The sequence below is a fragment of the Vanrija pseudolonga genome, chromosome 7, assembly GCF_020906515.1.
Source record: "Vanrija pseudolonga chromosome 7, complete sequence".
Classification (NCBI taxonomy): Eukaryota; Fungi; Basidiomycota; class Tremellomycetes; order Trichosporonales; family Trichosporonaceae; genus Vanrija; species Vanrija pseudolonga.
In genome coordinates this window covers 1851680-1878126 of record NC_085855.1, presented here as the reverse complement: position 1 = coordinate 1878126, position 26447 = coordinate 1851680, and the positions used below count along the sequence as shown (strand labels likewise).

The 26447-nt window shown below is 63.3% G+C and overlaps 10 protein-coding genes across 10 annotated transcripts; 4 read left to right on the top strand and 6 right to left on the bottom strand.

The window, feature by feature from the left end:
- On the bottom strand, positions 1-2639 carry Abcb10 (ATP-binding cassette sub-family B member 10, mitochondrial). Its single transcript, XM_062776157.1, has 5 exons — positions 2519-2639; positions 1183-2211; positions 1012-1134; positions 482-973; positions 1-446 (listed from the first exon to the last, which is right to left on the bottom strand). The coding sequence occupies exons 1-5, from the start codon at positions 2592-2594 to the stop codon at positions 52-54; spliced, it is 2115 nt and encodes a 704-aa protein (XP_062632141.1). The 5' UTR covers positions 2595-2639; the 3' UTR covers positions 1-51.
- Positions 2640-3046: 407 nt separating this feature from the next.
- Positions 3047-6655, top strand: LOC62_07G009603 (uncharacterized protein). Its single transcript, XM_062776156.1, has 2 exons — positions 3047-3361; positions 3435-6655. The coding sequence occupies exons 1-2, from the start codon at positions 3256-3258 to the stop codon at positions 6602-6604; spliced, it is 3276 nt and encodes a 1091-aa protein (XP_062632140.1). The 5' UTR covers positions 3047-3255; the 3' UTR covers positions 6605-6655.
- Positions 6656-6706: 51 nt separating this feature from the next.
- LOC62_07G009602 (uncharacterized protein) lies at positions 6707-7005 on the bottom strand (the record flags this gene model as incomplete). The annotated part of the gene is made up of 2 exons (XM_062776155.1): positions 6707-6931; positions 6964-7005. 2 exons carry the CDS (start codon positions 7003-7005, stop codon positions 6707-6709), a joined length of 267 nt encoding a protein of 88 aa, XP_062632139.1.
- Positions 7006-7518: 513 nt separating this feature from the next.
- Positions 7519-9290, top strand: LOC62_07G009601 (uncharacterized protein; the record flags this gene model as incomplete). The annotated part of the gene is made up of 3 exons (XM_062776154.1): positions 7519-7651; positions 7745-7965; positions 8007-9290. The coding sequence occupies 3 exons, from the start codon at positions 7519-7521 to the stop codon at positions 9288-9290; spliced, it is 1638 nt and encodes a 545-aa protein (XP_062632138.1).
- A 144-nt stretch (positions 9291-9434) lies between these two features.
- On the bottom strand, positions 9435-13414 carry LOC62_07G009600 (uncharacterized protein; the record flags this gene model as incomplete). The annotated part of the gene is made up of 4 exons (XM_062776153.1): positions 9435-10352; positions 11535-12578; positions 12633-12814; positions 12862-13414. The coding sequence occupies 4 exons, from the start codon at positions 13412-13414 to the stop codon at positions 9435-9437; spliced, it is 2697 nt and encodes an 898-aa protein (XP_062632137.1).
- Positions 13415-14550: 1136 nt separating this feature from the next.
- On the bottom strand, positions 14551-17830 carry LOC62_07G009599 (uncharacterized protein; the record flags this gene model as incomplete). Its single annotated transcript, XM_062776152.1, has 4 exons — positions 14551-17340; positions 17379-17554; positions 17590-17646; positions 17683-17830. The coding sequence occupies 4 exons, from the start codon at positions 17828-17830 to the stop codon at positions 14551-14553; spliced, it is 3171 nt and encodes a 1056-aa protein (XP_062632136.1).
- Positions 17831-18278: 448 nt separating this feature from the next.
- LOC62_07G009598 (uncharacterized protein) lies at positions 18279-19403 on the bottom strand (the record flags this gene model as incomplete). Its single annotated transcript, XM_062776151.1, has 1 exon — positions 18279-19403. One exon carries the CDS (start codon positions 19401-19403, stop codon positions 18279-18281), a length of 1125 nt encoding a protein of 374 aa, XP_062632135.1.
- A 968-nt stretch (positions 19404-20371) lies between these two features.
- LOC62_07G009597 (uncharacterized protein) lies at positions 20372-21511 on the bottom strand (the record flags this gene model as incomplete). The annotated part of the gene is given in 3 exon segments (XM_062776150.1): positions 20372-20512; positions 20561-21046; positions 21062-21511. 3 exon segments carry the CDS (start codon positions 21509-21511, stop codon positions 20372-20374), a joined length of 1077 nt encoding a protein of 358 aa, XP_062632134.1.
- Positions 21512-22459: 948 nt separating this feature from the next.
- Positions 22460-24485, top strand: 4CLL5_2 (4-coumarate--CoA ligase-like 5; the record flags this gene model as incomplete). The annotated part of the gene is made up of 5 exons (XM_062776149.1): positions 22460-22800; positions 22850-23363; positions 23400-23863; positions 23999-24148; positions 24248-24485. 5 exons carry the CDS (start codon positions 22460-22462, stop codon positions 24483-24485), a joined length of 1707 nt encoding a protein of 568 aa, XP_062632133.1.
- An 859-nt stretch (positions 24486-25344) lies between these two features.
- Positions 25345-26338, top strand: mug86_0 (ammonium permease ATO2-like protein; the record flags this gene model as incomplete). The annotated part of the gene is made up of 3 exons (XM_062776148.1): positions 25345-25701; positions 25827-26036; positions 26141-26338. 3 exons carry the CDS (start codon positions 25345-25347, stop codon positions 26336-26338), a joined length of 765 nt encoding a protein of 254 aa, XP_062632132.1.
- Positions 26339-26447: the final 109 nt, after the last annotated feature.

Here is a 26447-nt window from a genome sequence, read left to right as displayed (position 1 = left end):
GTTGAGTTGGATGCAAGATAGTGGTGCGTGCGGATGATTATGTGTCTATGTCTAGGCGGCCTCCTTCTCCTGCTCTGCCGCCGCGGTGGCAGCGGCCTCGCCCTTCCCGCTCTGCTCGAGCAACAGCTGCGCGGCCATGAGCGCGCGGAAGCGGCTGCCCTCGGCCTTGGAGAGCACGTCGTACGGGCCCTCCTCAGAGATGACGCCATTCTCGAGCACGACGACGCGCTCGGCGCGCGCAATCGAGCTCAGCCGGTGCGCAGCGAGCACGACTGTAATGTTCTGCTTGTGGATAATGTCGTCGATGGCGCGGTTGACGGCGTTCTCCGAGCCCGAGTCGAGCGCCGACGTTGCCTCATCAAGTAGCAGAATGGACGGGTTGCGCACCAGCGCACGCGCGATAGACACGCGCTGGCGCTGGCCGCCGGACAGGCTCGCCTTGCCGACTGGACTGTTAGCGCTGTCACCCGCTGCCACTCACTCATCGTGTCAAAGCCCTGCGGCAGGTCCCAGATGAAGTCGCAGTTGGCCTTCCTGGCCGCCTCTTCAACCTCGACGCGCGTGGCGTGAGGGCTGCCGTATGCAATGTTGTCGTGCACTGTGCCCTCGAAAAGGATCGGGTCCTGGAAGACCACACCAATGCGGTCGCGCCACGACTCGGGCGTGAACGACTTGATGTCCGAGCCGTCGAAGCTGATCGTGCCGTGCTGCGGGTCGTAGAAGCGGTCGAGAAGAGACAGGATCGAAGACTTGCCGCTGCCTGATGTGCCGACGAGGGCGACCGACTGGCCCGGCCGGATCTCGAGGTTGATGCCCTTGAGCACCTCGACCTCAGGCCGGGAAGGGTAGGTGAAGCGCACGTTGTCGAACTTGATCGGGCCGTTGCGGCTCGCCGAGAGCTCCTTGCCCACGCCGAGCGGGATCTTCGATTGGCGATCGAGGAGGTAGAACACACGGCCACCAGCACCGACGCCTGCGTGGGTTAGTCACGCGCAGTCACACGAAACCCACCCTTCATGATGCCGCTGAAGAAGGACGTCAGGCCTGACACTGAGCCGCCGACATAGCCACTGTAGATGAGCAAGGACGTGAGGTCGCCGACAGTAATCGCGCCGCTAGCGACGAGGTGACCACCTGGGTGTGGTGTCAGCTAGGCCACAGAGAAGGCGGCAGCCGACGCACCGTAGCTGAGCAGGCACAGCATCGCAAGGTTGCCAGTCAAACCCGTCGCGCCGAAGAAGATACCCGAGGCGAGTGCCTCACGCTTGGCGAGACTGAACACCTCGTTGACCTTGGTCGAGAACTCCTTGCCCTCGAGAGCCTGAGCATTGTACGCCGTGACCGTCTTGAACGCGTTGAGCTTCTCCTCGGCGGTCTTGGACATGTCACCGAGGGCCTCCTGGGTCTGGTTTGAGAGCTTGCGGAGGTACCTTCCATAGAAGACGGCTCCCAACGAAATAGGCGGGACGACACAGAGCATGACGAGCGTGAGCTTGCTCGAGATCCAGAACATGGCGACGACGCCGACGCTTGCCGAGATGATGGCGCGCAGGCCGTCGGACAAGTTGGACGTGACCGAGTCGCCGAGGATGTTGGAGTCGGCGTTGAGGCGCGACACAATGTCGCCTGCTGAGCGGTCGGCGAACTCGGGCTCCTGGCGCAGAGTGGACAGATACGCCTGGTTCCTTATCCTCGCGATGATGCGCTGTCCGGCCGTGCGCATGAGGATCACGCGTCCGGCGTTAGCAGTGGCGCCGACGAAGAAGGCCGCCGTCAACAGGCTCGCAGCGACGGGGAACGACATGCCGAGGAAGGTGGTCGCGTTGGACGAGAAGAAGTCGATGATCTTGCCAATAGTGAGGGGGACCAGCATGGACACGGAGGAAGATACGAGCAACAGACCGACGGCGACGCTGAGCGTCTTGCGTTCGGGGACGGCGAGCGCCGCGAGCTTGCGGATGCTCGACGCCGACTCGCCCTCCTTGACTGATGCCTTGTGCTTGGGAAGTGCGAGGGAGGAAGTGAGGCGGGCGATCAGCCCACGACGTGCTGGTGCCGGTGATGGTGACGCAACAGGCGCGGGAGGGGTGGCCGAGGCCGAGGCCGAGTCCGACGTCGCGGCTGCGCTGCTCTTCTCCGGTGTTGGCGCCGAGCTGTACCGCGCTGCTTGGACGCGATGGCCACTGGGGAGGGGGCCGAGGTGGCGCAGGGCTGTTGTGTCAGCTTTACGTGTGGCTTTGAGGTCTTCCTCGCCTTCCTCTGCGCGTGGACCGACAATTGCTCCTCCGCCTCGTCATGTCGACGCGACCCAGTGAGTCACCTCGCCGGCGTCGACCATGCCAATGCAGAGCACCCAGCGATCCAGTGTCTGCGATCTCAGGCTTTCTCGCTGCTGCAGAGTGCGAGCAAGACGATGTGCGTCTCACCACCTCTCCATCGCTCCACCTTGGATAGTCGTCCCACCGTCCCACCTCGCCTCTCCTCCTCCACTTTTGCTCCTCGCCCGCGCGCGACTCACCTAGTTGCCCACGCACCCCCCACCGTTGTGGGCACGCGCCCAGTCTCAACCCAACAGCAAGACTACTGGGAATCATGCCCTGTTTGTTGGGACAAGTCGCGAGTGCAGATGATGGGTGTTGTGTATGGTTGAGTGGTTGCTCAAAAGTCGACGTGCCGCGACTTGCTTGTCGGTCGGCCGTGTCGTGCCGGCGTGATGTTGTCAGCGTCGGCTCTACCCTTTTGCGTTGTTCGGCCAACGGGCAGAGTAAGCCACGGAACGCAACCGGGAGGGAGGGAAGGGCAAAAGGGTCACTCTGTCAATTAGCAATGTCCATTAGGGCCTGATTCTAATGCAGCATTCGCGTATTTTTGTAATGGTGCCTGAGTGTTTCGTCGTCAGATCTGGCTTTCCCTGGACGGCGAAAGGCGGCGGCGGGGGCGGCGCGTGGTCGCCTGGCGCTGATGGCCGGTGGGTGTGACCTTGCTTGGCTTTAAACGCGCGAGACAAGCAAGGTCTTACTAGCCTCATCCAGCTTGTCAGCTCTGTCGCTTGGCTTTTGTTGTCACACACACACACGCAGCACGCAGCATCGCCCCAAAACCAACAACAACTACAACCTCGACTTTGGCTTCGTCAACATCGTGACGACAGACAATAACAACAACAACAACACTGCACGAATCGACAACCATCACCAAACCGTCCCTTCCTTCCACGACCGCGGCGTATCTCCTTGCCCACACCATGCCATTATAATGCCTCGATCCATTCCAACCGACGGCGACATTGACGTCAACCTCCCGCCGCTAGTAGACGACGAAGACGACGACGAGGCATCTCCTCTTGGCGACTACTTGGCAGGTGCGCGCGTCGTCCATGCCCGCCCCGTGCTCATACAAAACCATGTGCTAACATTATGCTCCCCCCCACGCAGATGCAGAACGATCCTTTGAGACACTCGCTCCGCCATTGTCGTCGGCTTTGTCGTCCTCCATCCCAAACAGCCTCAAGCGGCGGCGGAGCTCGACGCGTACGAGCGCAGACTGCTCGACGAGATCCAGCAATGCGGCCTCGGTCTCAGGGTCGTCTGGCCCATCAGCCATGTCGGCGCCGCTTGTCGGCGCCTCTTCCACCTCTTCAGCACGGGCCGGCACCGCGGCGGGCAAGAGTATCGGCCCACGCGCTCTCGGCACTCCGCTGCGTTTGCCATCACCCATCCGTACGACTCGCACCTCCGACGATGAGTTCGCCGAGCGCTTCAAGTTCCTCGTTGCATCGAGCGGCCTGCTGGAGAAGACGCAGCTCTATAGCACCGTTGCCAGCCCTGATGGGGCCATGTCGACGTCAATGCTGTCGCCCACGTCGGCACCGGACGACAGCGTGAGAGAACCGACATCGGCACCAGCAGACACGCCCGCACCGCCCTCGTCGCGCGGCCCACTCGATGCCATGACGACCGAGGACGGCAGCATGCGATGGGATATCATCGCTGCGATCGCAGTCCTCATGGCCTCGCTCGCGTATATGATTGGGCCAACCAAGGTTGTCGTCACATCAGCAGCGATCGCGACGGGCGCCGCCTTCTTGCTTCCCGGTAGAGCGGCCCCCTCACGACCGGCCACACCGGCAGGCTCAACAGCCGATGATGGGCCGGCCCTTGTGCCCAAGCCCACCTCGGCTGCCCGCGTCATGGCGGCGCTAGACCGCTTGCTGTCCGAGTCGCGCAGCCTCGACCACGCGATCACCATCGTTCTTCAGCTGCTGGCACCAAGACCAGACGACACGGAGCGCGGACACGACCTGAGAGTAGCACTCAACCGTCTACTCGACGACATGACCGACTACCTCGCGTCGGCTACATCCAGCCTTATTCCGCTCGCTGACCGCAGTGAGCTTACCGTTTTGAGCACATTCTACGACATCCCCGTCATTGCTCCGCGTCGGAGACGACCGTCCACCAGCGACGACTCGGACAGCGAGTGGGGTGGCCCGGCCGCGGTCACGCGGGCCAAGCGCTCTCAGTCATCGTCAGCCGCATCCCCGTCCCCAGAGGTGCTCCGCTACGCCTTGTTGTCACCTAAAGAGCACGCACGGGCAAAATCTCCCGTTCGTGCACTGGCAACTCCCTTTGACCCTAATGACAAGTTCACAAAGATGCCGGAGCGCGTTGTGCGACACAAGCGCCAGAGCTGGAGCACAGACTGGAGCGGTTCCTCGCCTTCATCGTCCTTTTCACGCTCTACGGATGACCGGATACCCATCACCGAGGACGACGAGGGCAACGTCAGCGACATTCTGTTTTCCGCCGGCTCGTCAACCGAAGGCGGCGCAGCATTCCCCGACTTACCGAACGGATTGTTGTCTCCCCCACCTCTTATCCGCCCGCTCGCCCTGCCATTCACGCCCAAGCGCGCATCCCCACTAGCACAAGCACTAGAGAGACTCGAGTCGCCCAACCTCCCCCGCGCTCCGACCCCGCCCTTCCCTGTTCTCTCCACGCGGCCCAGCCAGTCTCCGTTCCGTCGATCACTCCAGGACATTCCCTACATCCCTTCCCCGCCGGCATCGACACACGAGGCCGCAGCTGACCTTGCCAAGGCACGTGCTTCAGCCAACATGTCAAGTGCCAAGCGGCGGTCATTGCAGGCGCCGTTCAGCCCGCCACAAAGCGACACTTCGGCACGCGACCAGGCCATCATGGCTGCTGGCGCCAGTCTGCAGCGCGCCAAGTCGCTTCCTCAGTCTGACCTAGCCCGCTTGCGGCCACTCAAGACGGCAGTCGCCCCCATCACCCCGTCAACCCCTGGCCAGCGTGCCTCACTCTTGTTTGAGACCGGACGCCGAGGGACGCCAAGCCACAGCCGCACAGGCTCGCGTGTCAGCGTTGACAACGATGTCATTACCCTCCCTCATCCTGGGTTCCGCTTTGAACCCCCCACCGCCACCTCGACACCCAACAAGCGGGTAGTACCCCTTTCGTTTGATTCGCCCCGACCCAACGGCAGCCAACGTGAGAGAGCAGACATGATGACCCTCGGGTTTGGCCATGCGGCATCCTTTGGGCGGATACAGCAGCCGCACATCCGGGTACCATCAGTTTCGCCTCTGACACTTCAAGGCCTCAAGGCCTCATGCCTTGGCGTTCATCTCAAGCGGCGCCGAGTGGCGTGCTGTCTCCTGGGGCTCAAGTTTGCGACCGCACATGACGGCAGCACACAGTACTGGGACGATGTGTGCAGCACGCTTCATACCCTGTCCAACAAGATGGCAGAGGGACGAGCGAACCTCGAGACGTTGATTGAGAGGTCAAGCTGCGATCTGGCTGCGGCAGCGACGATTGCTGCTATTGTCGCACCTGGCACCACTGTTCTCACCCCGCCAAAGAACACTGGCCCCACTTTCATCTCCCGCGCAGGGGGAGACTTTGCTCCCCGTGACAGCGCCGAACAAGCACTCATGGTGTCCATCGACGACCTGCAACGGACTCTCGCACATGTCTGGGCTCGCTGCGACGAGATGCGCACGAAGACAGCTGGCGGCACGCTGTCCAACGCCGACACAACCTGGGCGGACATCCGCTCTGACGTCGGCAATATGCTTCGCATTATCGAGCGCGGCCGCGAGGCGGTGGCCCCGCGCGAGGAGGAGGAAGTCGAGGTGCTGGACGACTCTCTCGACGATTCGTTTGCTGGGAGATCCGGCGGCCCTACACCAAACGCCGACATCGCCATCCCCCTACCAGAATTCGTCCGCACCTGGGAGCGGTCGGTGACGCCCGAGCCCAAGCTCGACGCCGAACCGTACGCTGAGGCGCTGCCCCCTCCCGGTGTGGACGAAGTGTACGAAGCGGACCTACCACCCGAGCCGCCGCGTGCCCGCTCGACCCTCTCGCGTGAGGAGCGCATCAACCTGCAGAAGCAGGCACGCGCGCTCGGCATGACGCTATCGCAGCTCACTGCTGCGCAGGCGGGCGACACGATCAAGCCGAAGCGCGAGTCCCAGGTGCTTAAAGCCGCACATGGCGAGGTCATGAGCGAGCTTGCGGGTATGTTCGGCACCATCCGCGCCCGCAAAGGCATGTCGGCCGAGCCCGACGCCGCATAACATTCACGACTAGATAACGAAGCATACATATTACCGAGATACCCAGCGTGCAGCATATTATGTACATTATGGGTGTAGGCCTCGGCGGTGCCGGCCGCATCATCACCACAGCCCGAGTTGATTGTCGACCGAGCTCCGAGCGGCGAGGTCGGCACCAGAGGGGCAAGTGCCGTTCCACCCTGGGCCGTCTGGCATTGCGCCGTTGGCCAGCAGCGCCGATCCCTTTGACTCGAATGGACACGGCGCGATGGCGCGGAATTGGAGCCCGAGCCCAACGGCCGCCTTATCCTCGGCGCCGAGCTTACTAGGGCTGGCGTCAACCAGGGCCTGGGGTCAGCGCCGTCGAAGGACGCGCTCACTGCGACGGCAACACGGCTCATGTCGCGTTGAGTATCGTGCATGGTGAGTGGCAAGAGGCAGCACCTCCAGGCATCCATGCACCCCTATTCATGCTACGAGCTGGCCAGCGCCGTGACAACCTGTGGAAGGCACAATAGCATGCGGCGGCATGCCAACTCGATGGGCGTCGAGTCGATCCCGCGGGCCCTTGTCCAAGTGTGGCAGTGGCACTCCCTGCACTTAAGTATCGACAAAGGCTCCATCTCACCCCTACCTGCCCTGGGCGATGAAGAACAAGCCTGCAGAAGCGCCTGCCGAAGCTTCAATGCGCTTGGAAGCTCCATTCCAAGCCAAGGCCGTCGACCCCGTGCGGTGGCGTTCGCTGCCCCCACTCACTCTGTCGGGCAAACGTGGAGGCGCACGGTCCGCGTTTCATGAGGTCGTATACAGGACGACCTGTTGACAAGATATCAGCACCATACCTACCGACCGACCACTCACGATCGTTACTACAGTACATCTTGGCGCGACTTTGATAGTCCTCCTTCCCTACCTCACCCCCGCCACACCCCACGATGGGCCAGAAATCCTCCCTCCCAATACGCCCACACTCGTTCCCGCAGTTCCGCCGTAATAAGAAGCAGGCGGCGGAGAGCACAAAGACGGGCATCACATCGCCGATCAAGCTGCCGAGCACGAAGAGCGGGCGTGAGTGGGACCCGTTTCAGTGTGAGTAGCGCCGAGGGTAGCACGGCGAGCCGAGGCACGCCCTGCAACAGCGAAGCTCACCTCACGCGCCAGCCTCCTTCCTCAAGCTCAAAGCCGAGCCGCCGCCGGCCGCCCTCTCCTGGCCAATCGACCACTCGCACCGCCCGGCAGGCGACAACAACGACGACGATGAGAGCTGGCGCGCCGCGGACCCCTTCGCGCCAATGTTCACGTCGTGGAAGTCGGGCCGCATAACGGCGCGGTGCGTCATGTCGCCTTCTGGGCACTTGCATGTGCGCGCGCAGTGGGACGGCGTAAGTGGGTTCGCCAGAGTCGAGCTGACGTATGGGGCCAGCTGGAAGGGCTGTCAGAGCTCGTGTCGCGCCTGAACCAGTGCCGCATCTTCTCGCTCGCCGTCGAGATCAAGCACCCGCAGCACCAGGCGGCGTCGCTCCTCCTCCGTACCCTCAACATCCCCGGCCTCGCAATCCTCGACATGGGGTGCACGCCCCTGCCGCCCCAGTCGTTGCCCGCGCTGGCGCTCTACCTCTCCTCCGGGCGAGGACATGGGCTCGAGACGCTGGTCGTCCCCCTACCAGGCCCAGAGTTTGTCGAGCCCTTCGCCAACGCAATCAACCACAACTTGACCCTCACGTTCATCTGCCCGCACGGCGCACTGTCGCGCTCCCCAGACGAGGACGACCGCACAATACACGGTGTGCGGCTGCCCCTCTGTCCTTGTAAGCCAGGCCCGCTCACCGTCGAATGCTTCGAGCCAGCGCTCCGCGGGCTCATTGTCCGCAACAGCGCGCTTACGGCGCGCATCCGCGCCGCCGCCGCCCAGGTCCTCCTGGCGGCCTTCATCCTAATCCACCCCGTCGACCTCGAAACGGAGGGCGTATCAGCGCGCACGCTCTCCCGCGCACGCAGCATCAAGCGCATGGTCCACGTCGCCAAGCTCGAGTCCCAATGTCCCGACTTTGCGTGGCTCTCGCCGTTCCAGGTCGGCGATATCGTGTCGCTAGTAAGCACGTGCAGCGACAAGCAGCGCACCGTCTTCACCGCGTGGCTGTCGGAGGCGCGGTCGTCGCGCGCGTGGTCCAACGAGGGGCCAGCGACGGTCGTGGCCTCGCGCGCAGGCCTGACGATCGGCGGCGTCGTCGTCGACAACGAGGCCGAGGTCGTCGTCGAGCGCGCCCGCGAGACATGGATGGCGTGCGGCCGCATGTGGTGGGACTGGGGGGTACGCCACGCGCTCGACTGGTGGGACGAGCACCAGGCCGGCCGCGAGCCGCCCACGCCGTGGTGGCGCGCCGAGGAGGACGCCCCCGACTGGTCGAAGGAGTCGAGCGACGCGTCCGAGCTCGACTCGGACACGAGCCACAGGTACGCTATCACGACGGACGCGCACCCCGCCGACATGGCCGCCGAGGAGGGCGAGGCGGCGTGGCCGCCCGCTGCGACAGACAGCGTCGCCTCCGCCGTTGCGTCGTTCTCCGGGCAGGAGGGCACGTCGATCTCCCTCGCGGCCTTCCACGCGCGCGATATTAGGAGACGGAGAGTACAGAGCATTCAGAGCACGCGGAGCTATCGCAGTGCCGGGGCGGCCGAGTTGGCGTCCCCGCGATTGATCCTTTGAGCTAATAGCTGCGGCCAAGTGCGGCGCGGCGTTTAGATTAGATTAATTAGACTGTTGCAGCTGCATGGAGCTGCATATTCGAATGTATAATCTACCTGCTGTATGACCTCGCTATGTACACAAGAATCGCCCCCCAGTCCCACGTCACGTCCTCGAAGCCTGATGAAACGCAGCAGGCTCACCCTCTGCTTCCTGCTGCATCATCCACTCCAGTGCCCCCTCCGGCGTCCCAGCCCATGTGAAGCCCCCGGCGCTTAGCCACTCGCCCAACACCTCCGCCAGCTGCACCTCCGCCTCCCATGGTGGCAGCCCCGCGTTCTCGAGGCCAGGGATAGGGCGCCGCTCCGCCGCGTGGTCGAGGACGCGGTTGATGGCGTGCGTGTCGAGGACGCCGACCGCTCCGCCGGCCAAGGCGACGATGGTGCGCCGTATCTCGGGTGGCAGGTTGGCGAAGGAGGCCCTGGACGGGGTTGGAGGGGCCGAACCCGCCTCTCCTGGGGCTGGAGGGGACGAGGTAGGCGGCTCGCTTCGCAGGAGCACCTGCCCCAGGACGTTGGTACGGACAGCGACCCGCTCGAGCATACCCCGCAGCCCGAAGTTCTTCGTCAGCACCGAGCTTAGGTGGGGCCACCGTTGCTGGTCCCGCCAGGGCATCCGGGTCACATGGCAGTAGAGGCAGAACGTCCGGGTTCCGCTGGCGAAGTCCTGCGTCCCGCACTCCCACTTGTTCTCGAAGCAGACGTGCTCCAGGGACGTGTTGGTTTCCTGGAGGTCGAGGAAGAGGGGACCCCACTCCTCGTGAGCCCACCACCTGTTGATGGGTGGTAGGATGAGAGAGCGGAGTTTGCGCGACCGGGGCCCGGCGAGGAAGTCGCGCAGAGCCGGGTATACCTCTGGGAAGCTTCCTGCCCGGGGCCACGGGGACGCGGATAGGCGGATCTGGAGTTTGTGCGTGGCGGGCAGGTCGAGCGTGCCGAGGAGCGCGGTGAGCGCGGCGACCTGGTGCTGTCCGCACCCGTCGAAGATGATGCGCAGCTGGCTCAGGCTGAACGTGTTGAGGACCTATGTGGCGAGACCGACGTCCTCCGCCTGCGGAGTCAGCTGGAGGCACACGCACACACAAGGGGGATTGGAGGGGCACTCACACTCTCCCACTTGATCCTGAGGCCGACCGTGGACGTCCCCACGCTGCATACCCAGCACAGCAGCCCCTTCTCAGCCATGGCAGCGATGATGCGCGCCGCAAAGTCGGCGTCAGGCTCCGCGTCGCGCCTCCAGCTGGCCGAAGCCGACGAGGGGGTGGAATACTCCACATCGAACACGTCTGTGCGGTCAGTGCCGGCCCTACGGAGGGCCACTCACCCGTGCTGAGGTCGAACGGGTCGTCGAAGTGGTAGTAGGACCACTTACGGTGGCCTACCGTGACAACCGTATCGGTCCCACCATCGTGCGCTCTACCGGCCCGAGGACCACGCTGGGGTCGAAGGCGGGGTACTGCCGCCCCCGGGCCTGGGGACGGTGCTCGGCGCCGGTGAGGGTGTCTTGTGAGGTTGGCGGGAGGAGGGCGTTGCTGTCACTGGGACCGGCTGCGCTGTTCGAGGACATGGTGCTGATAGAGTGGGAACAGTGGGGGAGAGTAGAGAGGTGTTGTGAAAGGGAGTTGGTGCTATGTAACCCGTGGATGGGTGTGGTTGGTGAAGTGGTGTCGAGAAGCGTTGGGGGGAGTTTGGTTGCAGGAGTGGACACACACACGCTTGCTTTAAATATGTCGGTGGTGGTGCGAGAGCGCTTGTCAGCGACACGGGGGCTCAGTCCAGCAGTCCTGGCGTGTGCGAGCGGGCGATGACACCGCCGCGCGTGGGATTGTGGGCCACGACACACAATGGGGCGCACAAAGCACATCCACCAGAATCTCCACTCCCCAACCGTCATTCCACTTATTAAAGCCCTGAAAGCCGATTCACCGCACTCCTGGTTCACACAAAGGTGATGCTTCTGCCCCCTCGTAAGAGGACTCTTGCCCGCTCGGGCCAGAGTGCGCCGTGATGCCCAACCACTTGGCGGTGGCAAGAGTCGACGCGACACCGCGCCGCATTTGCTTCTCGCTGGTCAGCCTCCTATGCAATCTGCTCCATAGATTTTTATTGGTTTTTCTGCATATTGGCCTACATGCATATCCATCAGAACTTGGAACCGCTCGAACACAAATTATATGGGAACCATGTAAATCCACCCCATCCGAACCCTGGCGACAAGCCGCTGCCACCGGGTTGGACGCCGAAGCGTCTTGAACCACTCGATTCCCTCCTCCACGGTCCCGTACCACCGCAGCCCCTGACTGTCCAGCCAGTCGCCCATAGCATGGTTGTCGAGCACAAACCGCAACTCGCACTCGGGCCAAAAGACCTGCCTTGGCACCGACCAGCCGCCAGATGGCTGCCACTGGTGCAACCGGACGCGAGGGGGAATGCGGGGACTGGCAACGGCGGCATCGATGGCTCGCCACAGGACGGGGGTGGCAACGTGGCCGTGGGGATCGGCGGCCATCTCGACAATGCGCGACCTCACCTCGTAAGGAAGATCGAGGAAGGTCGCCCGCCGCGCCGGTCGCGCCGATGGTCCGCCCACACTGCTCCCCTCGCTCCTCCAGTTCAAAGCGCGGATCCTCCTACCGATGCTTGCTGGCGCCCAAGGAGGCGGAGTACGGAGCCTGACCTTGCGGAGGAGCACTTGTCCTAGCCAGCGTGCGTGGAGCACATGCTTCTCGACCCCAGTCATGCGGATCATGCGATTCCTGATCCCCACGTCCACAATCCCCGCCCAAGCCTTGCGGCTGTCCTCCTCTCCCTGGTCCCCAAGGCAGCCGCTGCACCGCTGACGAGGCCACCAGTCCGAGGTGACCTCGACGTCTCCGCACCATGCCTGCCCGTGGAAGCACAGGCTCTCCAAGGTCACGTTGCCCTCCCACAGCGCCTTCATGACGTAGCTCCGGAGCTCTGGGAGCTCCTCATAGAGCTTGTGGAATGGCGGAAGGACGAGGTGTCGCACCGTCCTGCTCCGACTGTCCGTTAGGTAGTCGAGCAGTTCCTCCCAGACGTCGTCGGTCACGGGGTCGTCGTACGTGCATGCCACCTGAAGCCGCAGGGTTGACAGGAGATCGAGTGTGTTGAACAGCGCCATCAGGCCTTGGTGTTCGAGCGTCTCGACTTCGGAGCTACGGAAGCGGACGCGGAGGGATGGGAGCGGGAAGCGGTTGAGGCACTCTGTGACGCGCTCAATGTCGGCCGCCTGGGCAGGGTTAGTGTGGCACCTGGAGCGAAAACTGAAACCACCGCCACTCACAGTGTGCCACTTGACGAGAATCGTAGCCTCCCAGGCGCAAGACGACTCTACGTGCGTGAGGAGGCCCTTCCTGACGAATGCTGCACGCAGTTCTCGAGCCAGGAGTTCGATCTTGTCTCCTCCGTCCTGGCGGTAGTCTTCGTGCAGGCCATGCTGGGGGAGAAGCGTGACCGCAAACACATCTGAAACGTCAGTCAGCACGATGTAAACGCCCTACAGAGACACGTACTCGTCTCAAAAATGTAGAGGTTGGCCGCCATGGCGTTCCTCTCATCCACGGTCCTCGGCTTGGGGAGGATCATGTGCCTCTCGTGGTTGAAGACTGGAAAGTACCTGGGAGTCGGGAGGAATCCACTCGAGATGTCGGCAACCGTCTTGACAAAAGGCATATCAAAGTCCGTGCTCCGGCGCTTCGCCATATACTTGCGCTTGTACTTGGCGATGAAGTGTTCCTCCTTGTCAGAGATCGCGGTGTCCGAGCCGAAACGACAGGTGATCGACAGGTGTGACGGGCGCCGGCTGAGAGGAGGTCGGGGGCGAGGTTCAGGTTCCCCCTCCTTGCCGCGATGGTCGCCCCAGCGGAGAAAGCGGGAGCGGAAGCCTGAGCGAGTGGGACCTGCCGTCTTCTCGTCCGTCTCGATGTCAGGGACGTACGTCGGATACAGCTCCTGGGCCTCCAGCTCGGCAGCGGGAGGGCCGCAGTCGGGCTCTTGGGTGTAGCCGGCGGTGGGGAGGAAGGGTGTGTGTGCCTCGACCTCGGCGAGTACTGCCCGGAGCGACATTGGTGACTCGGGTGGCAAGAGGATAGGAGTCACGTCACCTGTGCTGTGGCTGGTGGAAGGCGAGGGAGCCACTGTCAGGGGACGTGTGCGGGGCGGAGTAGTCGGCGTGAAAAGGGTAGCGGCAGCACCCGGGAGGGGCTGCACGCTTCCAGAGGCAGAGGTGCCAACGTCGGTGCCAATGAGCTGGGCGTAGAGTACGTCTGGGGTGCTGGGCGGGAGGTTGGACGACTCGGCGGGTGGGTTGAAGGACTCGATGGGTGGGGTCGAGTCGACGGGGGTGCTGGGTGTGCTATGCATGTTGTCGTCGGTGGCGGTGACGAGCTCGTCCTTGCGCTGCATGGTTGAAGAGGATGTGGAAGGAAAGGGAGTAGTAGGGGATGGAATGAAGGGAGAGATATCGTCGGTGGTGTTGGATGTGGTCAGTGTGAATGGAAAGACAGCAGTGGGTTGTTAAGCAGTGGTGGGTATGGTCGTGGGACGAGGTTTGATGACACCCAGCCATTCCCACCAGACAAATGTGTCGGCGTGGGCCAGAAGCGCACTGTGCTGCCCCAAGTCGGTTGAGGAAGCAGCACAGTTACACACACACGCTCGATGGGGAATCAGGGCAGCTCGAGACGACGCGCACACACAAGTCACAGCACGCGGCAGGACGCCGTCCCCCGAGGGCGCCAGCTTCAGCAACAATTGACACACACTCATGCGGTCTGCCGTGCTGCGCGTCACCGTCTGTCACAGCCAGGGAAGATTGGGGAGCGAGCCATATCCACACACACGCCAGGAGGCTCTGCGGAAGGCGTTTGCTTGTGTGGTGCCATCAAATATTGTTAATGACTCACAAAGGCGAGTTGACTTCACTTCGCGGTAATCGTTGGCTTGTAAGTGCTCTGGGTGTAGAACAAAAGTACTGGAAATCTGATGTGATCCTCCTACCAACGGTCTCCTCAGTTGGCTCTTGTCCACGCACCTTTTACAGACAACTTTCGATGTAGACCGGAACCGTTTATACACAAGAGTTGCATTTTGGGACCCGTGCTTTGTATGCACGGTACATTATGAGCCATATGAGTCACGTACACTATAACGAGAAGGAAAACTTAGTCGGCGCCCACGGCAGCCATTCGCCACAACTTAACTCAGAGAGCCCTGTCGGCCTTGCGCCAGACGGGGAGCTTACCGCGCACCGAGCCGGTCATCTTCTTGACCATCTTGCCAAGGGTGTTCTTGGCTGGCATGGCGAGCTTCTGCTCCTCCGCCCAGAGTACGCGGGCGTGGTCGACACCGCGCTCGAAAGCGATGTTGTCGTTGAACCACTTGTCGATGTTAAAGTGGGCAGGGGGAAGCTGGTTGTGGGTCGACTGAGTCGACTGGATCGACTGACTCGCCAGGGGGTGGTTGCCCAGGCCCGGGCGGCCAGCTTGGGCATGGTCGCGGCTGTATAGGCAAGTAGAGGTATTGGGCGACTCGGAGCAGCAGGTGAAGTGGAACTTGTCGGCGTCGCGGGAGTTGGCAAAGTCGTGGATACGCTGGATCTGGGCCTTGCTGAGGAAGCGGTACTCTGTGACGGTGGGAGTGGCGTCGGTGGCACCGTCATCGGAGGGTGCCAAGGATGTAGAGCATGAAGAGAGTGCCAAGGACGCAGTGGCTGCCTGCGCCTGCGCCTGGTGCACGTCGTTGGGGACCGACGGGATGTCCTCCGCGACTGGGAAGGGCTTGCGTGGCGTTCCCGCCTGAGCAACGTTGTTGATGCGGAGGCTGTGCATCGCGTCGCCAAGTGCACCCTCGATAGAGGAGGGGATGGAGTCGAAGGTCGAGTCGTTGGCGCCGTAAGTGGCTGTGCTCGTGTCTGCCACGACCTCCGAGTCGTTGTCACCATAGGTGGCCATGGTAGTGTCTGCTACGACGTCCGAGTCGTTGTCGCCGCAGGTGGTGGTGGTGGTGTCTGATACGAGCTCCTCGGCTTCGGCATCCATGTTTTCAGGTGCCCCAGAGATGGAAGCGGCCCGCGGCTCGAGGTTGCTGGCCTGCTGGGCTTGGCTGCGCTCAGACAGGGGGCTTGTGGCGACATGCCCGCTGCGGAACGCAAGCATAGCCTCGGCAGCTGCGCGCCTGTCAGGGGTGACGATGCAGTCGTCGTAGGGGAGAGTGGGCTTAGGGGTGGAAGTAACGGAGCCGGCCGCAGCACCCGCCTCATTGTCAACATCGGGGACGAGACCGGAGGGGGGGTCTGTGGGGTTCGACGCGATGTCCTCCACCTGATTGGCGGCGTCGCCGGCCACCGCAGACTGGGTGCAGAAGCCAGTGAGGTCGAGATCGTTGGCGCCACGCGGCGAGAAGCGGGGGGTCGCAAGTACGCCGGGGGCACCAAACCCTGGGATGGCGCGACGGGGCATGTTGTTGACGGAAACTGCGCGGGGGCGGGGGCGGGGGCTCTGGAAAAGAGGACGGGCCTGGGGCGTGTGCTCGGCCAGCTTCCTCTCGATGCCGGTAGGCGTCGCGACTTTCGAGGAGTGCGCGGCGGACTCGTGGCGGCGGACGGGAGTGGGGGCGGTGTCACCGGGCGCTACCCAAGTCTCGCCCTCACCAGCCACGCTGCGCACAGGGGTCGAGGACAAGGGGTCCTCCCAGACGAAGGCGGAGTCGCCGCGCGGGGTCTCGGTCCACGGGACGATTTCGTCGGCCTGCTCGAAGGTGCTGTGGCGGGGGAGCGAGAAGTCCACGCTGGGCTCCGTGAACAGGTCGTCGGTCGAATTGTGGGTCGAGAGCTGGTCGGCGGGCGTGCTGGGGCCGGCGTGGTCGCTGTCAGAGCCGCTGCTCGTGGTACCGCCGCCCTCGAGGGTGGGAAGCTCCGTCTCGTCGACGATGTCAGGGAATGGTATGGAAGTCGCCTGGTGGCTTCCAAAGTTGGGGGGGTTCACTGCGGTCGACTGGAGGTCAACGCGGGGCGCTATGCGGGTGGCGCGGCCGGGGAGGTGGGAAGGAGGCGTTGGGAAGGGTGCCAGGTCGATGCTGGAGAAAGAAGCCTCAGCCGTGCTCGGGAACGGAGTGACTGGCCGAGAGCGAGTCGTAGGACCGAGGACGACAGTCGTCAACTCGAGACTGCTGGTCGATGGGTTGCTGATGGTGCCGGTCGGGGACGGAGTGAGGGGGAGGTTCTTAGCTTTGGGGCCAGAGGTAGCTGGGTGAAGGCGGATGGAGTGAGAGCCCGATGAGGCGCTGGTGTCCTGTGCCACGACCGGGGCCACCGCGTTCAGGAAGGCCATGGCCTTGAGAGCCATCTCCTTCGCTCTCTGGTCACGAGCACAGAACTCGACGAACGCCTCGCGAGCCTCGTGGGCCACTCCAACGCGGAGGGCGCGGTTACGCTCGAGGACAGCCTGCTTGCTCCTCATGTCGGGCTTGCTACGCGTGGTGGTGTTCCACTCGGCTGCCTCGCCGCAACACTCGACGCAGTAGTTCAGAGGGCCACTCTTCTCCCCCGTGTGGAGACAGAGCACCTCGATGCTCGTGTTCTTCTCGAGCTCCGCCTCGATAATGCGGTCGAGCCCCTCTGCCAGCTCGCGGGAGTGGACCGCGTGCGCAGAGCTAAGAGGGAGGACAAAGTGCTTCACGCCCTTGGCGGCCGGGCTGCCAATGAACTTGCCCACGGCGGGGAGGAGGATACGCGGGTCAAACGACGTCGTGTCCGTGAAGAAGACGTTGGGGATGTTTTCCGCCGACAAGGCGTGGATGATACGTGTGCAGATCCACGCGGGGACTGGGCTGTTGGACGGTAGGTGCTCGTCGACTTTGGCCTGGATAGGACGGGTGCTGTCGTCCTTGTCCTTCGCCTCGACACCGGCACGCTCGAGAGCGCCGATGCGGAGCTCAATGGAGATCGGGCGTGTCTCGTCCACACGGCGGAAGAAGGCGCGGGCGGACTCGGTCTTCGTGTGAGCGGGAAGCAGGCGGAAGGGGGACTTACAGTGCGAACATAGATCGTCATCTTGATGATGCCGACCTCGACTTTGTCTAAAGTGGCGGTCGGGGGCCGCTCGAAGCCGATCTCGGGGCTCGAGAGTTCCTCCACCAGAGTCAGAGGGGAGTTCATCCAAATACAGAATTTGGGGTACTGGATCATCACGCTGATGGTGGCGATGACTAAGGTCAGCGAGGCTACGATATGTTGGGCTTACACTTCTGAGCGGGGTCGAGACACTCTTCGGCCTCGTTCAGCTGGGGCACGATGAAGGCTGCATATTAGCACGGACTCGGAGGACACCACTCACAAGTGCCAATGGGGTGGAGAATAGTAGGCAGCGGGGGGTGGCTGCCGGCTGGGTCGAGGCGCAGCGTCCCCGGCATGGAGTCCTTGCGGCTGCGGCTGCGGCTGCGGCTCCCGCTAAGGGTGCGGATGCGCCTCGAGAGATTCTCCATCGTCGATGGACCTACAGGGAGGAGAGGTGAAAGTTCGGTTGTTCTTAGAGTGGTTGTGGGGGTAAGAGGGAGAGGGGAGTTGTGGGTTGAGGAGCAAGGATGCTGGAGGGGGAGTCCTTTTTAACGGTTTCTTGATGGGGCTCGCCGTGCTGATGGGATTGCACTGATGGGACGGCGAAGGTAAACATTGCCAGGATGATGGAGGAGGAGAGCCAGTTTAAGGTCACATCTTCAGAGTGATGGAGAGTCAACACTGGGCGAAACCATATACGCGTCACCATGTTCTTTCTTGATGATGTTGTTGTTTGTCTGATGGTGTTGTTTGAGTGATGTGGTGCAAGCGGCGCCACATTCTCGCCCTTTGCCACAATGGCTGACTTGGTGGCGATGAAAGCATCCACCGAAGTAGAGTCGCACACCCCAGAACTCCCAATGCATACAGCAGGATCTACAACAAGCCGACCTCCTCGTCAGCCTCGAGTGCATACCGCTCCGCACCCACGTCGGCGTGGTACTCCTCCCGCGTCAAGTAGCGTACCCTCGCCCTCATCTCCCCATGGTCGAGGGGCACGAGCCCCGAGTCTCTTGGCGCAGCGAGCACGATACTCTTCGTCACCGCGTCAGAGATAGCAGCGTCCACTACATGCTGAACAGCCTTGACTACCTCGGTGCCTGGGACGCCTGGCACGAGGCCGACGATCTCGGGGTCGACCTCGGCCAAGTCGACGAACGTACACCGCGTCCAGCGGACCTGGGCGGCGATCGAGCCTATCACGTGGTCGAGCAGGCCGAGTCGCAGCCCCGAGTCGCTCCACCACCCGGACAGCGGGCTCGCGTGACGCTGTGACGCTGCGGGAGTGCGTGTAAAGACCACCACGAGCTCCTTGACCCCGTGCGCTTCTGCGAGCCGCGCTAGCACCCACCCGGTGGCAGGTTTTCTTGCACGCGCCGCCGTGTCCTCGCTGAACGATATGTTGAGCACCATGCGCTCGGTGAAGCGTGGCAGTGCGAGCGGAATAGGCAGGTGGCAGAGCTCGAGGAGGGGCGCGAAGATGACTATCGAAGGTGCCGAGGCGGCGAGGATGCCCAGCCGCGTCCCGAACGCAGGCGACAAGACGCGGATAGTCGGCCGCGCCTCAAACAAGCCCGCCAAGCCGTCGAGTATCCGCTCGTCGACGTGCGACGCGAGCGAAAGCACGCGCGTATGCGCACATATGAGCGGCTTGATCTCGGGGTCGACCTCGTTGTGCGCGCCCCACCCGACGCCGCCGAGCGTGAGGCTGCCCACATCACCAGGCGTGCGGAGGGTGATGGACGACAGCGGCGTGTGGCCGCTCACCACAACGTGAGCGTACAGCCGCCGTGTCGCGGCGGCGTAGCATGCTCGTGAGGTCGCGCGGAGGGCTAACAGCGAGGCGGGTGGGGCGGCGGCGATCACCGCGTCCAGGAGGTGCGGGAACGCGTTGTGATCAAGCGCTAGGTCTGGGAGGGAGGTGGGGGTTGGTAGTGGCGAGCTGTGCGCGGATGGCGGGGGCGTGGGGTACGCTACTGTTGATGAGTCTGGCTTCGACATGCTGGGTGGACTGGGTGGCCGAGTCGTGTGAGGGGCATGTTGACAAGCAGCGCAGGCAACCCCGGTGGCGACTTATATTAACAAGCTGCTCGCGCGTTACTACGATACAGACGACCGCACGTCATGTGAGATGGTTGAGCGTAAACAAAGGCACCATGCCGGAACGCCGTGACAGTTCGCCGCCGCAGCGCTCGTCGTGTAGTGCTCGCCCGAGTGGCTCCAACGTCGTTTCGTCTTCCCACGCAGATCCCCCCTCGCCACAAGCAGCAAGCAAGCAGTGTCTCGGGAGGGTGGTGCTGCTGACCTGACGTGACCTGGCCCCGCTAACTCTAACTCTTATTAATTTACGCATTTTACACCTGCTGCAGATGGAATGGAAGAGCCCGAGACGACGATGCCGGCAGGTGGCGAGGCGAGGTGCCGACGTCATGTGTGACGTGACGGGACGGGTTTCTCAAGACATTCGGAATCGGACCTGTTTCACGTCACGAGTTGGGCAGTTGTTGCTGGCCCAAGAGTAGTTAGGACCCGGCGACACGGCGACCGACAGATAACGAGCTCGCTCGTTCGTCTCGCTCGCAACCCCAACATGCCTAACATCGTTAGACGTCCTCGCCACTCGCTTCGTTCTCGTTGCTATCAAACTGCAAGCCGCGCGCCTCCTTCATGTGCTAGAGGAAGTTGGGGTTGCCCAACGCGGACGCTTTGAACGACCACACAAAACCCCTCTCGTCGTCTTCGTCGGGCTCTTGCTCCTCCTGCTCGTCCCACCACAGGCCCTTTATGGGCTTGGCGGCGCGCTCAAAGACATCGACCGCCTCGACATCGGGGTAGTGCATTCAACCCCCCCCCCCCCCCACACACACACACTGATACTAGTTAGTTGCCGCAAGGACAGAGCCGCTGAAGCATTGGCTACTCTGACTGCCTGGCACGCCCTCTATTTGCATCTATACGCAGTCCCAACTCTACACGCCCGTGTCGATTGCAAACTGCTCCTCGCCGACACTGGCGCGATACTGGTCGCGGGTTACAAAGTCGAACGTGGGCGGCGCAGTCGGCTCCACCGCGTCGGGCTCCTCCTCCTCCTCGTCCAATGCCTGAGTGTGCTGCAAATATCAGAAGCGTCCCTCCACACGTGAAGAGCCGGCACCTACCAGCTTGTGATGCTCGCCGCGCACAATGTCCTCAAAGCTGGCCACGATCTCCCCATTGTCACCAAGTGCCATCGGCGGCTGGAACGCGTCGGCGCCGACAAAGGTATACCTGCAGCTCGCGCGAATGTCCTTCGCAAGCCGGAGCGCGATGGGCTCCCACCACGGATCGCGGACTGGATCTTGCTGCCGCACGTGCGCTCCCGTGGCTCGGAACACCATGACCTGTTCTGACCGGTAGTCGGTGTCGCCTGTCGTGCCCGCGCGTGGGTTGTAGAGCAGCTGACAGCGGTTGCGGTGCGGGCGCTGCTGTGCGTCGGGCGGGATGTCGATGTTGATGACGAGCCGGTGGCGGCTGTTGAACACGTACTTGGGGTAATCTTCCCCCACGAGCTCGTAGTAGTCTGCGTCCGGTTCGTCCCCGGTTGCGCGCGACGACGGGGGGTTGATGTGCGAGAAGACGACGAGCGAGTCACATGTGCTCAACGGCTGGGGATATCGCACGCTCCAGGCGTAGTGGGACAGTCGGTGGGCGGGGACGCACGACGTGGCGACGACGCGTAGCGTGTGGACGCGCGCGACGCCAGGCGCCCGGAACTGGCCCCACGTGAGCATGTTGTGTGCGGGGTACTCGACGTCGGTGACCTCGGAGCCCGTGACCCCCTCCCGCAGGAACTTGTAGAACGCGTTCCGCTGCTCGGGGGCGTACTTGGACGGCTTCTGGTACGGTACCGTCATGGAGCGCCGGTGCCGCCCGCCAACGCGCGTGCCGATCGTGACCGTGTCTCCGCGCGTACGGACGACGACGTGCCGCCTGGCGGTTGCGTCAAACGCGTCGTAGTAGGCCTTCGAGGTCCGCGCGAGCGCGTTCTGCGTCTCGAGGTCGGCGTACGTGAGGATCCGTGAGATGATGTGCGGGTACGCGCTGTGGTCGATGGTAACGGCCGCGGGCATGGTGAGTGGGTTGGGTGAGTGAAGAGTGAGCAAGATGGATGGATGTCACTGTTCGCCCACTCGAGTCGAGTTTGTGGGTCGGTATGCCGAGACACATCCAGGCACCGAAACACGGGTCCGAAGGCGTGAGCGGGGGCGTGCTCGCGACCAGTAACACCGACGTCGTGGCGACGTGCACTGCGTCGTCGCAGACAGCGCGGAGGGAGGCTGTGGTAGTGGTGATGACTTCGATTATGAAGGGGAGGTGGTGGGGATCCCACTGGCGCACCATGGCCGCTCGGCGCGACTTCCGATCGGCGGCCCGGTCGCCTGCCGTCCGCCCCCCGCAGTAGCGGGATGCCGTCGTCGTCCACTTCCTTCTCCCTCGCTCCGCTTGTCAACCTCGCCAAAAGCGAGAAATCAAGTACCCGACGAGCGTGCAAGCGAAGCAAGCATCCTGCATGCTGGTGCAAGCAACTCGTCTGTGCCGCGGGAGGGCAGGAGAGCGTGCATCGGAAGGAGGAGGACTGGCAGATTAGATGTGTGCGTTGTGGGGCTACTTGGCCCCGCGCCGCGCGCCCTCCGGAAGTGCTGGCGCCTCGGACCGGATGTCCCCCCCATTGTGGGGTTTGTTGTTCTCGTGACCGCTTGGCAGCCACCACAGTCAGTCGCCGACCTCCGGCCAACGCTCGCTCGCTCAACTCCGGGTGACCGCTGCGCGCTGTACATAGGCATTGCTTGATGATTGCCTACGTGAGCAGCCTTACGCTGACCTTGCCCCCTTGTCTTGCATACCGCGCTAGCAACAGTCACCAACGCTTAAGTCTTTAGCCGTGTTGCCATCCTCCTGGCCCATTGTCGAGCTCCGGGCCGAGCAACAACCCATTGACCACGACAACAATCTCCAAAGACCCAAATAAAAGCCTTCCGAACACGCTGCTCATTCCCCTTCACCACCCCATCAACACCATGGGCAAGCAGACAATCTACGAGACAACGTACGCGCACGCGCCGCTCAAGCTGCCGAAACTCGGGCTGTTCGAGTACCTCGTGCCGCAGCCAGGCCGGGCGCGCGCCGTGCCCGAGCATGACCCCTCGCTGCCAGCGTACATTGACGGGCTGGACGGCCGCGTCCTCTCCCGCGCCGACATTGTCGACGGCGCGCTGCGCCTCGTCACTGGCCTGCGCGGGCTCGGCATCAAGCGCGGGGACACGGCATGCCTCTGGGGCCTGAACAGCCTCGAGTGGGTGCAGGCAGCGTACGGCCTCATGGCGGCTGGCGTGACGATCTCGCCGGCCAACGCGGCATAGTGAGTGGCGAGGGCGGGCGGATTGCGATAAGGCTTGCTGACACTCCAGCGCACCGCACGAGATCGCGTACCAGGTCAACAACTCGGACTCGCAGATCATCTTCCTCCACCCCGACCTGCTGCCCGTGTTCGACAAGGCGCGCGAGGAGCTCCAGCTGCCGTTCAAGGCCGACCGTGTCGTGCTCCTCACGCCTGCGTCGCGCCGTAAGCCAGAACACAAGGCGTACAAGACGGTGCACGAGCTCTTCGGTGCGCCGAGCAAGGCCGAGCGCTTCGACGGCGATCAGGTGTTCGACACCCAGTGGCTGTGCTACTCGTCCGGCACGACAGGCTTCCCCAAGGGCGTGATGACGACGCACAACAACATGACGAGCCAGCTCGAGGCCGTCGAGGCGAGCTACGGCCAGTTCGCGACGGGCAAGAACGACGTCGTGCTGGGATTCCTGCCTATGAGCCACATCTACGGCCTGACGATGGTGCTCCTCCAGCCGTGGATCGCCGGCATCCCCGTCGTCGTCCTGCCGCGATTCGAGGAGGTCGCCGCGCTCAACGCTATCCAGAAGGTATGCTAGCCTTTAGATTTCACTGACGCCGCCCAGTACAAGGTCACACACGCGCTCGTCGTCCCGCCTGTCATCATCTTGCTCCTCCACTCGGCCAACGTGCCAAAGTACGACCTGTCGTCGCTCAAGACGCTCATGTGCGGCGCCGCGCCGCTCAGCGGCGAGCTGCACGCAATGTTTACGGCCAAGATGCCCGCCATCAAGCTCACGCAGGGGTACGGCATGACCGAGTGCACGCCCGTGGTTCACGCGACGCCGTGGAACGAGTCGGAGGGCCGCGGCGCGTGGACGGGCCGCCTGATCCCCACGTACCAGGCGCGCCTGGTCAAGGAGGACGGCGAGGACGCGGCCGAGGGCGAGCGCGGCGAGCTGTGGGTCCGCGGGCCGAGCGTCATGAAGGGCTACCACAAGAACCCCGAGGCGACGGAGAAGACCATGGCCCCGGGTGGGTGGTACAAGACGGGCGATGTCTTGATTGTCGACGATGTCGGGTTCTACATGTGAGTGGTGTTGCACCTGAGCGCAGGGAGGGGAGGGAAGTGGGATGGCTGGGCACGACCGCTGTCAGCCATCTTTCAACCCATTTCCTGTCCTCGTGCCGGCTTAAACACATGAGCAATCACTCACACCCACAGGGTCGTCGACCGCCTGAAAGAGCTCATCAAGTACAAGGGCTTCCAGGTGCCCCCAGCCGAGCTCGAGGCGCTGCTCCTTTCGCACCCCAAGATTGTGGACGCGGGTGTAGTTGGCGTGTGGGACGAGTCGCAGGCGACGGAGCTGCCGCGGTGAGTACGGCGCATCCAGCAGGTGAAAGTTGAGCGGGGCACCCTCCGCCTGACTTCTCCATCCAACCTCCCCCGAACCACGCTAACCCGCCCCCGCAGCGGCTACATTGTCCCCGCACCCTCGGCCAACGCGACGACCGAGGCCGCACGCCACGCCCTCCGGCGCGAGGTCGACGCGTGGGTCGCGGCCCGCGTGGCCCCACACAAGCGGCTGCGCGGTGGCGTGGTGCTCGTCGACGCGATCCCCAAGTCGCCGAGCGGCAAGATCTTGCGCAAGGATCTGCGCGCTCGGGCGACGCAGGAGTTTGAGGGCGAAAAGGCCGAGGCGAAGTTGTAAGCCCCAGCCGAGCGAGCGGGGCTGGGCGGAACGGCGACTTGCGAGATCTGTATGGCGGGCGAGCGGCTGGCGAGCGGAGCGGGCGCCGTTCGAGATCAGTATTGTATCGGAAGCCGGCCAGCGATGGCGGGCCCCGGCTCGGTGCTCGGAGATCGCCGCACCCCAACCCCCCCGGGGGGACGGCTACAAGCTCAAGAGTTAGGGCACGATATGTCTAGATGGTTGTATGTGACGAATGGAATGGTGGGATGTGATGCGGGGTCGGTCGGCAAGGGGAGCAGGAGACGGCGCCAAGCAGCGCGCGCGACTAACCTAGCAGGGCAGGACCCCACCCCACATCACGAACCCCAGACGCGAGGTGCCAGAAATAGGCCGCCGAGCCGGACACAACGAGCCAAGCGACATGCTGCTGCGAGGATATCGCAATCAACTGCCGTGCTGCGGTGGGTGGTTCGACTCGAGTGCCAGCATCCCCACCCCAGCGCCCTCCGACCCGGTGCTATTCTCACGGGGTCGGAAGCGCCGACTTATCTAAAGCCGATAGATATCGCAGGACAGCGGGGTAGGCGTGGTTGTGGCGGGCGGAGGCCCGCGGCACGCGAGTGTATTTTCGGCATACTAGGCCCGGAGGGTGGATATGGCGAGTCCGGTGGGAGAGTGGGTCTTTTTGTGGCATCTTGGCGGGCGGGGCTCGGCGGGGGGGTCGTTAGCGCGATCGATCAATGCTCTGTTGACGTTGTGGTGTGGCACGGGTATGGTGGTGCTTGCGTCGTCGTCGAGCCCGCGTCAAGTCGGGATACATAAGGCGGCCTCGTCATGCCCTTGCCGCACTCACTAACCTTCCCACGCAGCCGATACAATGTCCGCCCCGACAGCCCAAGACTCGACGCCGAGCGTAATCACGCCAACATACTACGGCGCCGGCGACCTCGAGAAGGCGGCCCGCATCCAGCGCGTCATCACGCCCGGCGGCCATCCCGCAGACTTCAGCCAGCCCGGTATCCCGCAGCAGCACCGGCGCGTCGGCAACCCCATGCCTGCTGGCCTCTTGTCCTTCGCGTCCCTCTTCCTCCTGTTCGGGCTGTACGGCCTCGGCGCGCACCATGTCCGCCATCCGAACGTCGTGGTGCCCTTGCTCGTGTTCTATGGCGGCGTGTGCCAGAACCTCATTGGGTGGTTTGAGATGTTTATCGGTAACACGTTTAGTGCGACCATCGTGAGTAGGCCGAGCGCATGAGCGAAGCGAATGCGCGAGGGCGCGGTCGATGAGCGCGAGCTACGCTCGAGCTCGCCGTGCCCACCCACCCCCACGGCCCGCTCGCTAACGCTCGCTCGCCGCAGTTCCTAACCTTCGGCTCCTTCGCCCTCTCCTACGCCTGCTGCCTCATCCCCACCTTTGGCGTGATCGCAGCCTTCACCGACCCGGCGACGGGCAAGCCGACCGAGGAGCTCGAGTACGCGATCGGTATCTTCCTCATCGTGTGGGCGTGCATCATGGTGCTGTTTATTCTCGCGGCGTTGCGGTCGTCTGTGGCTATTGTGTCTTGCTTGGTGAGTCGCGGCGCGGGGCATGGCCTTCGACTGGTGTCCTGCCACTGCCCCATCTCAACCCCCACCCGCCTCGCTCGCTCGCTGACGCTCGCTCCTTCGGCTAGTCCGCCGCCTTCTTCGCCTTCCTCCTCATCGGCTGCGGCGACCTCACGGCCAACAAGCACGTCTCCAAGGCCGGCTACGGCTTCTGCTTTGTCGCCGCCGCATGCGGCATCTGGGCCGCCATGGCGGGCTACTGGACGCCCGACACGACGCTCTCGTGGATCCGCGTCAGCCCGATCCCGCTGTCCAAGGATGAGTAGGGGGGGCGTGCGTGGGGGCGGGGGTTGGTTGGTTAGGTGGAGATGGGTACATGGAAAGACGGGGAAGGATGGGTGACAAAAGTTAGGTTGTAATGGCGTAAGCGCAACG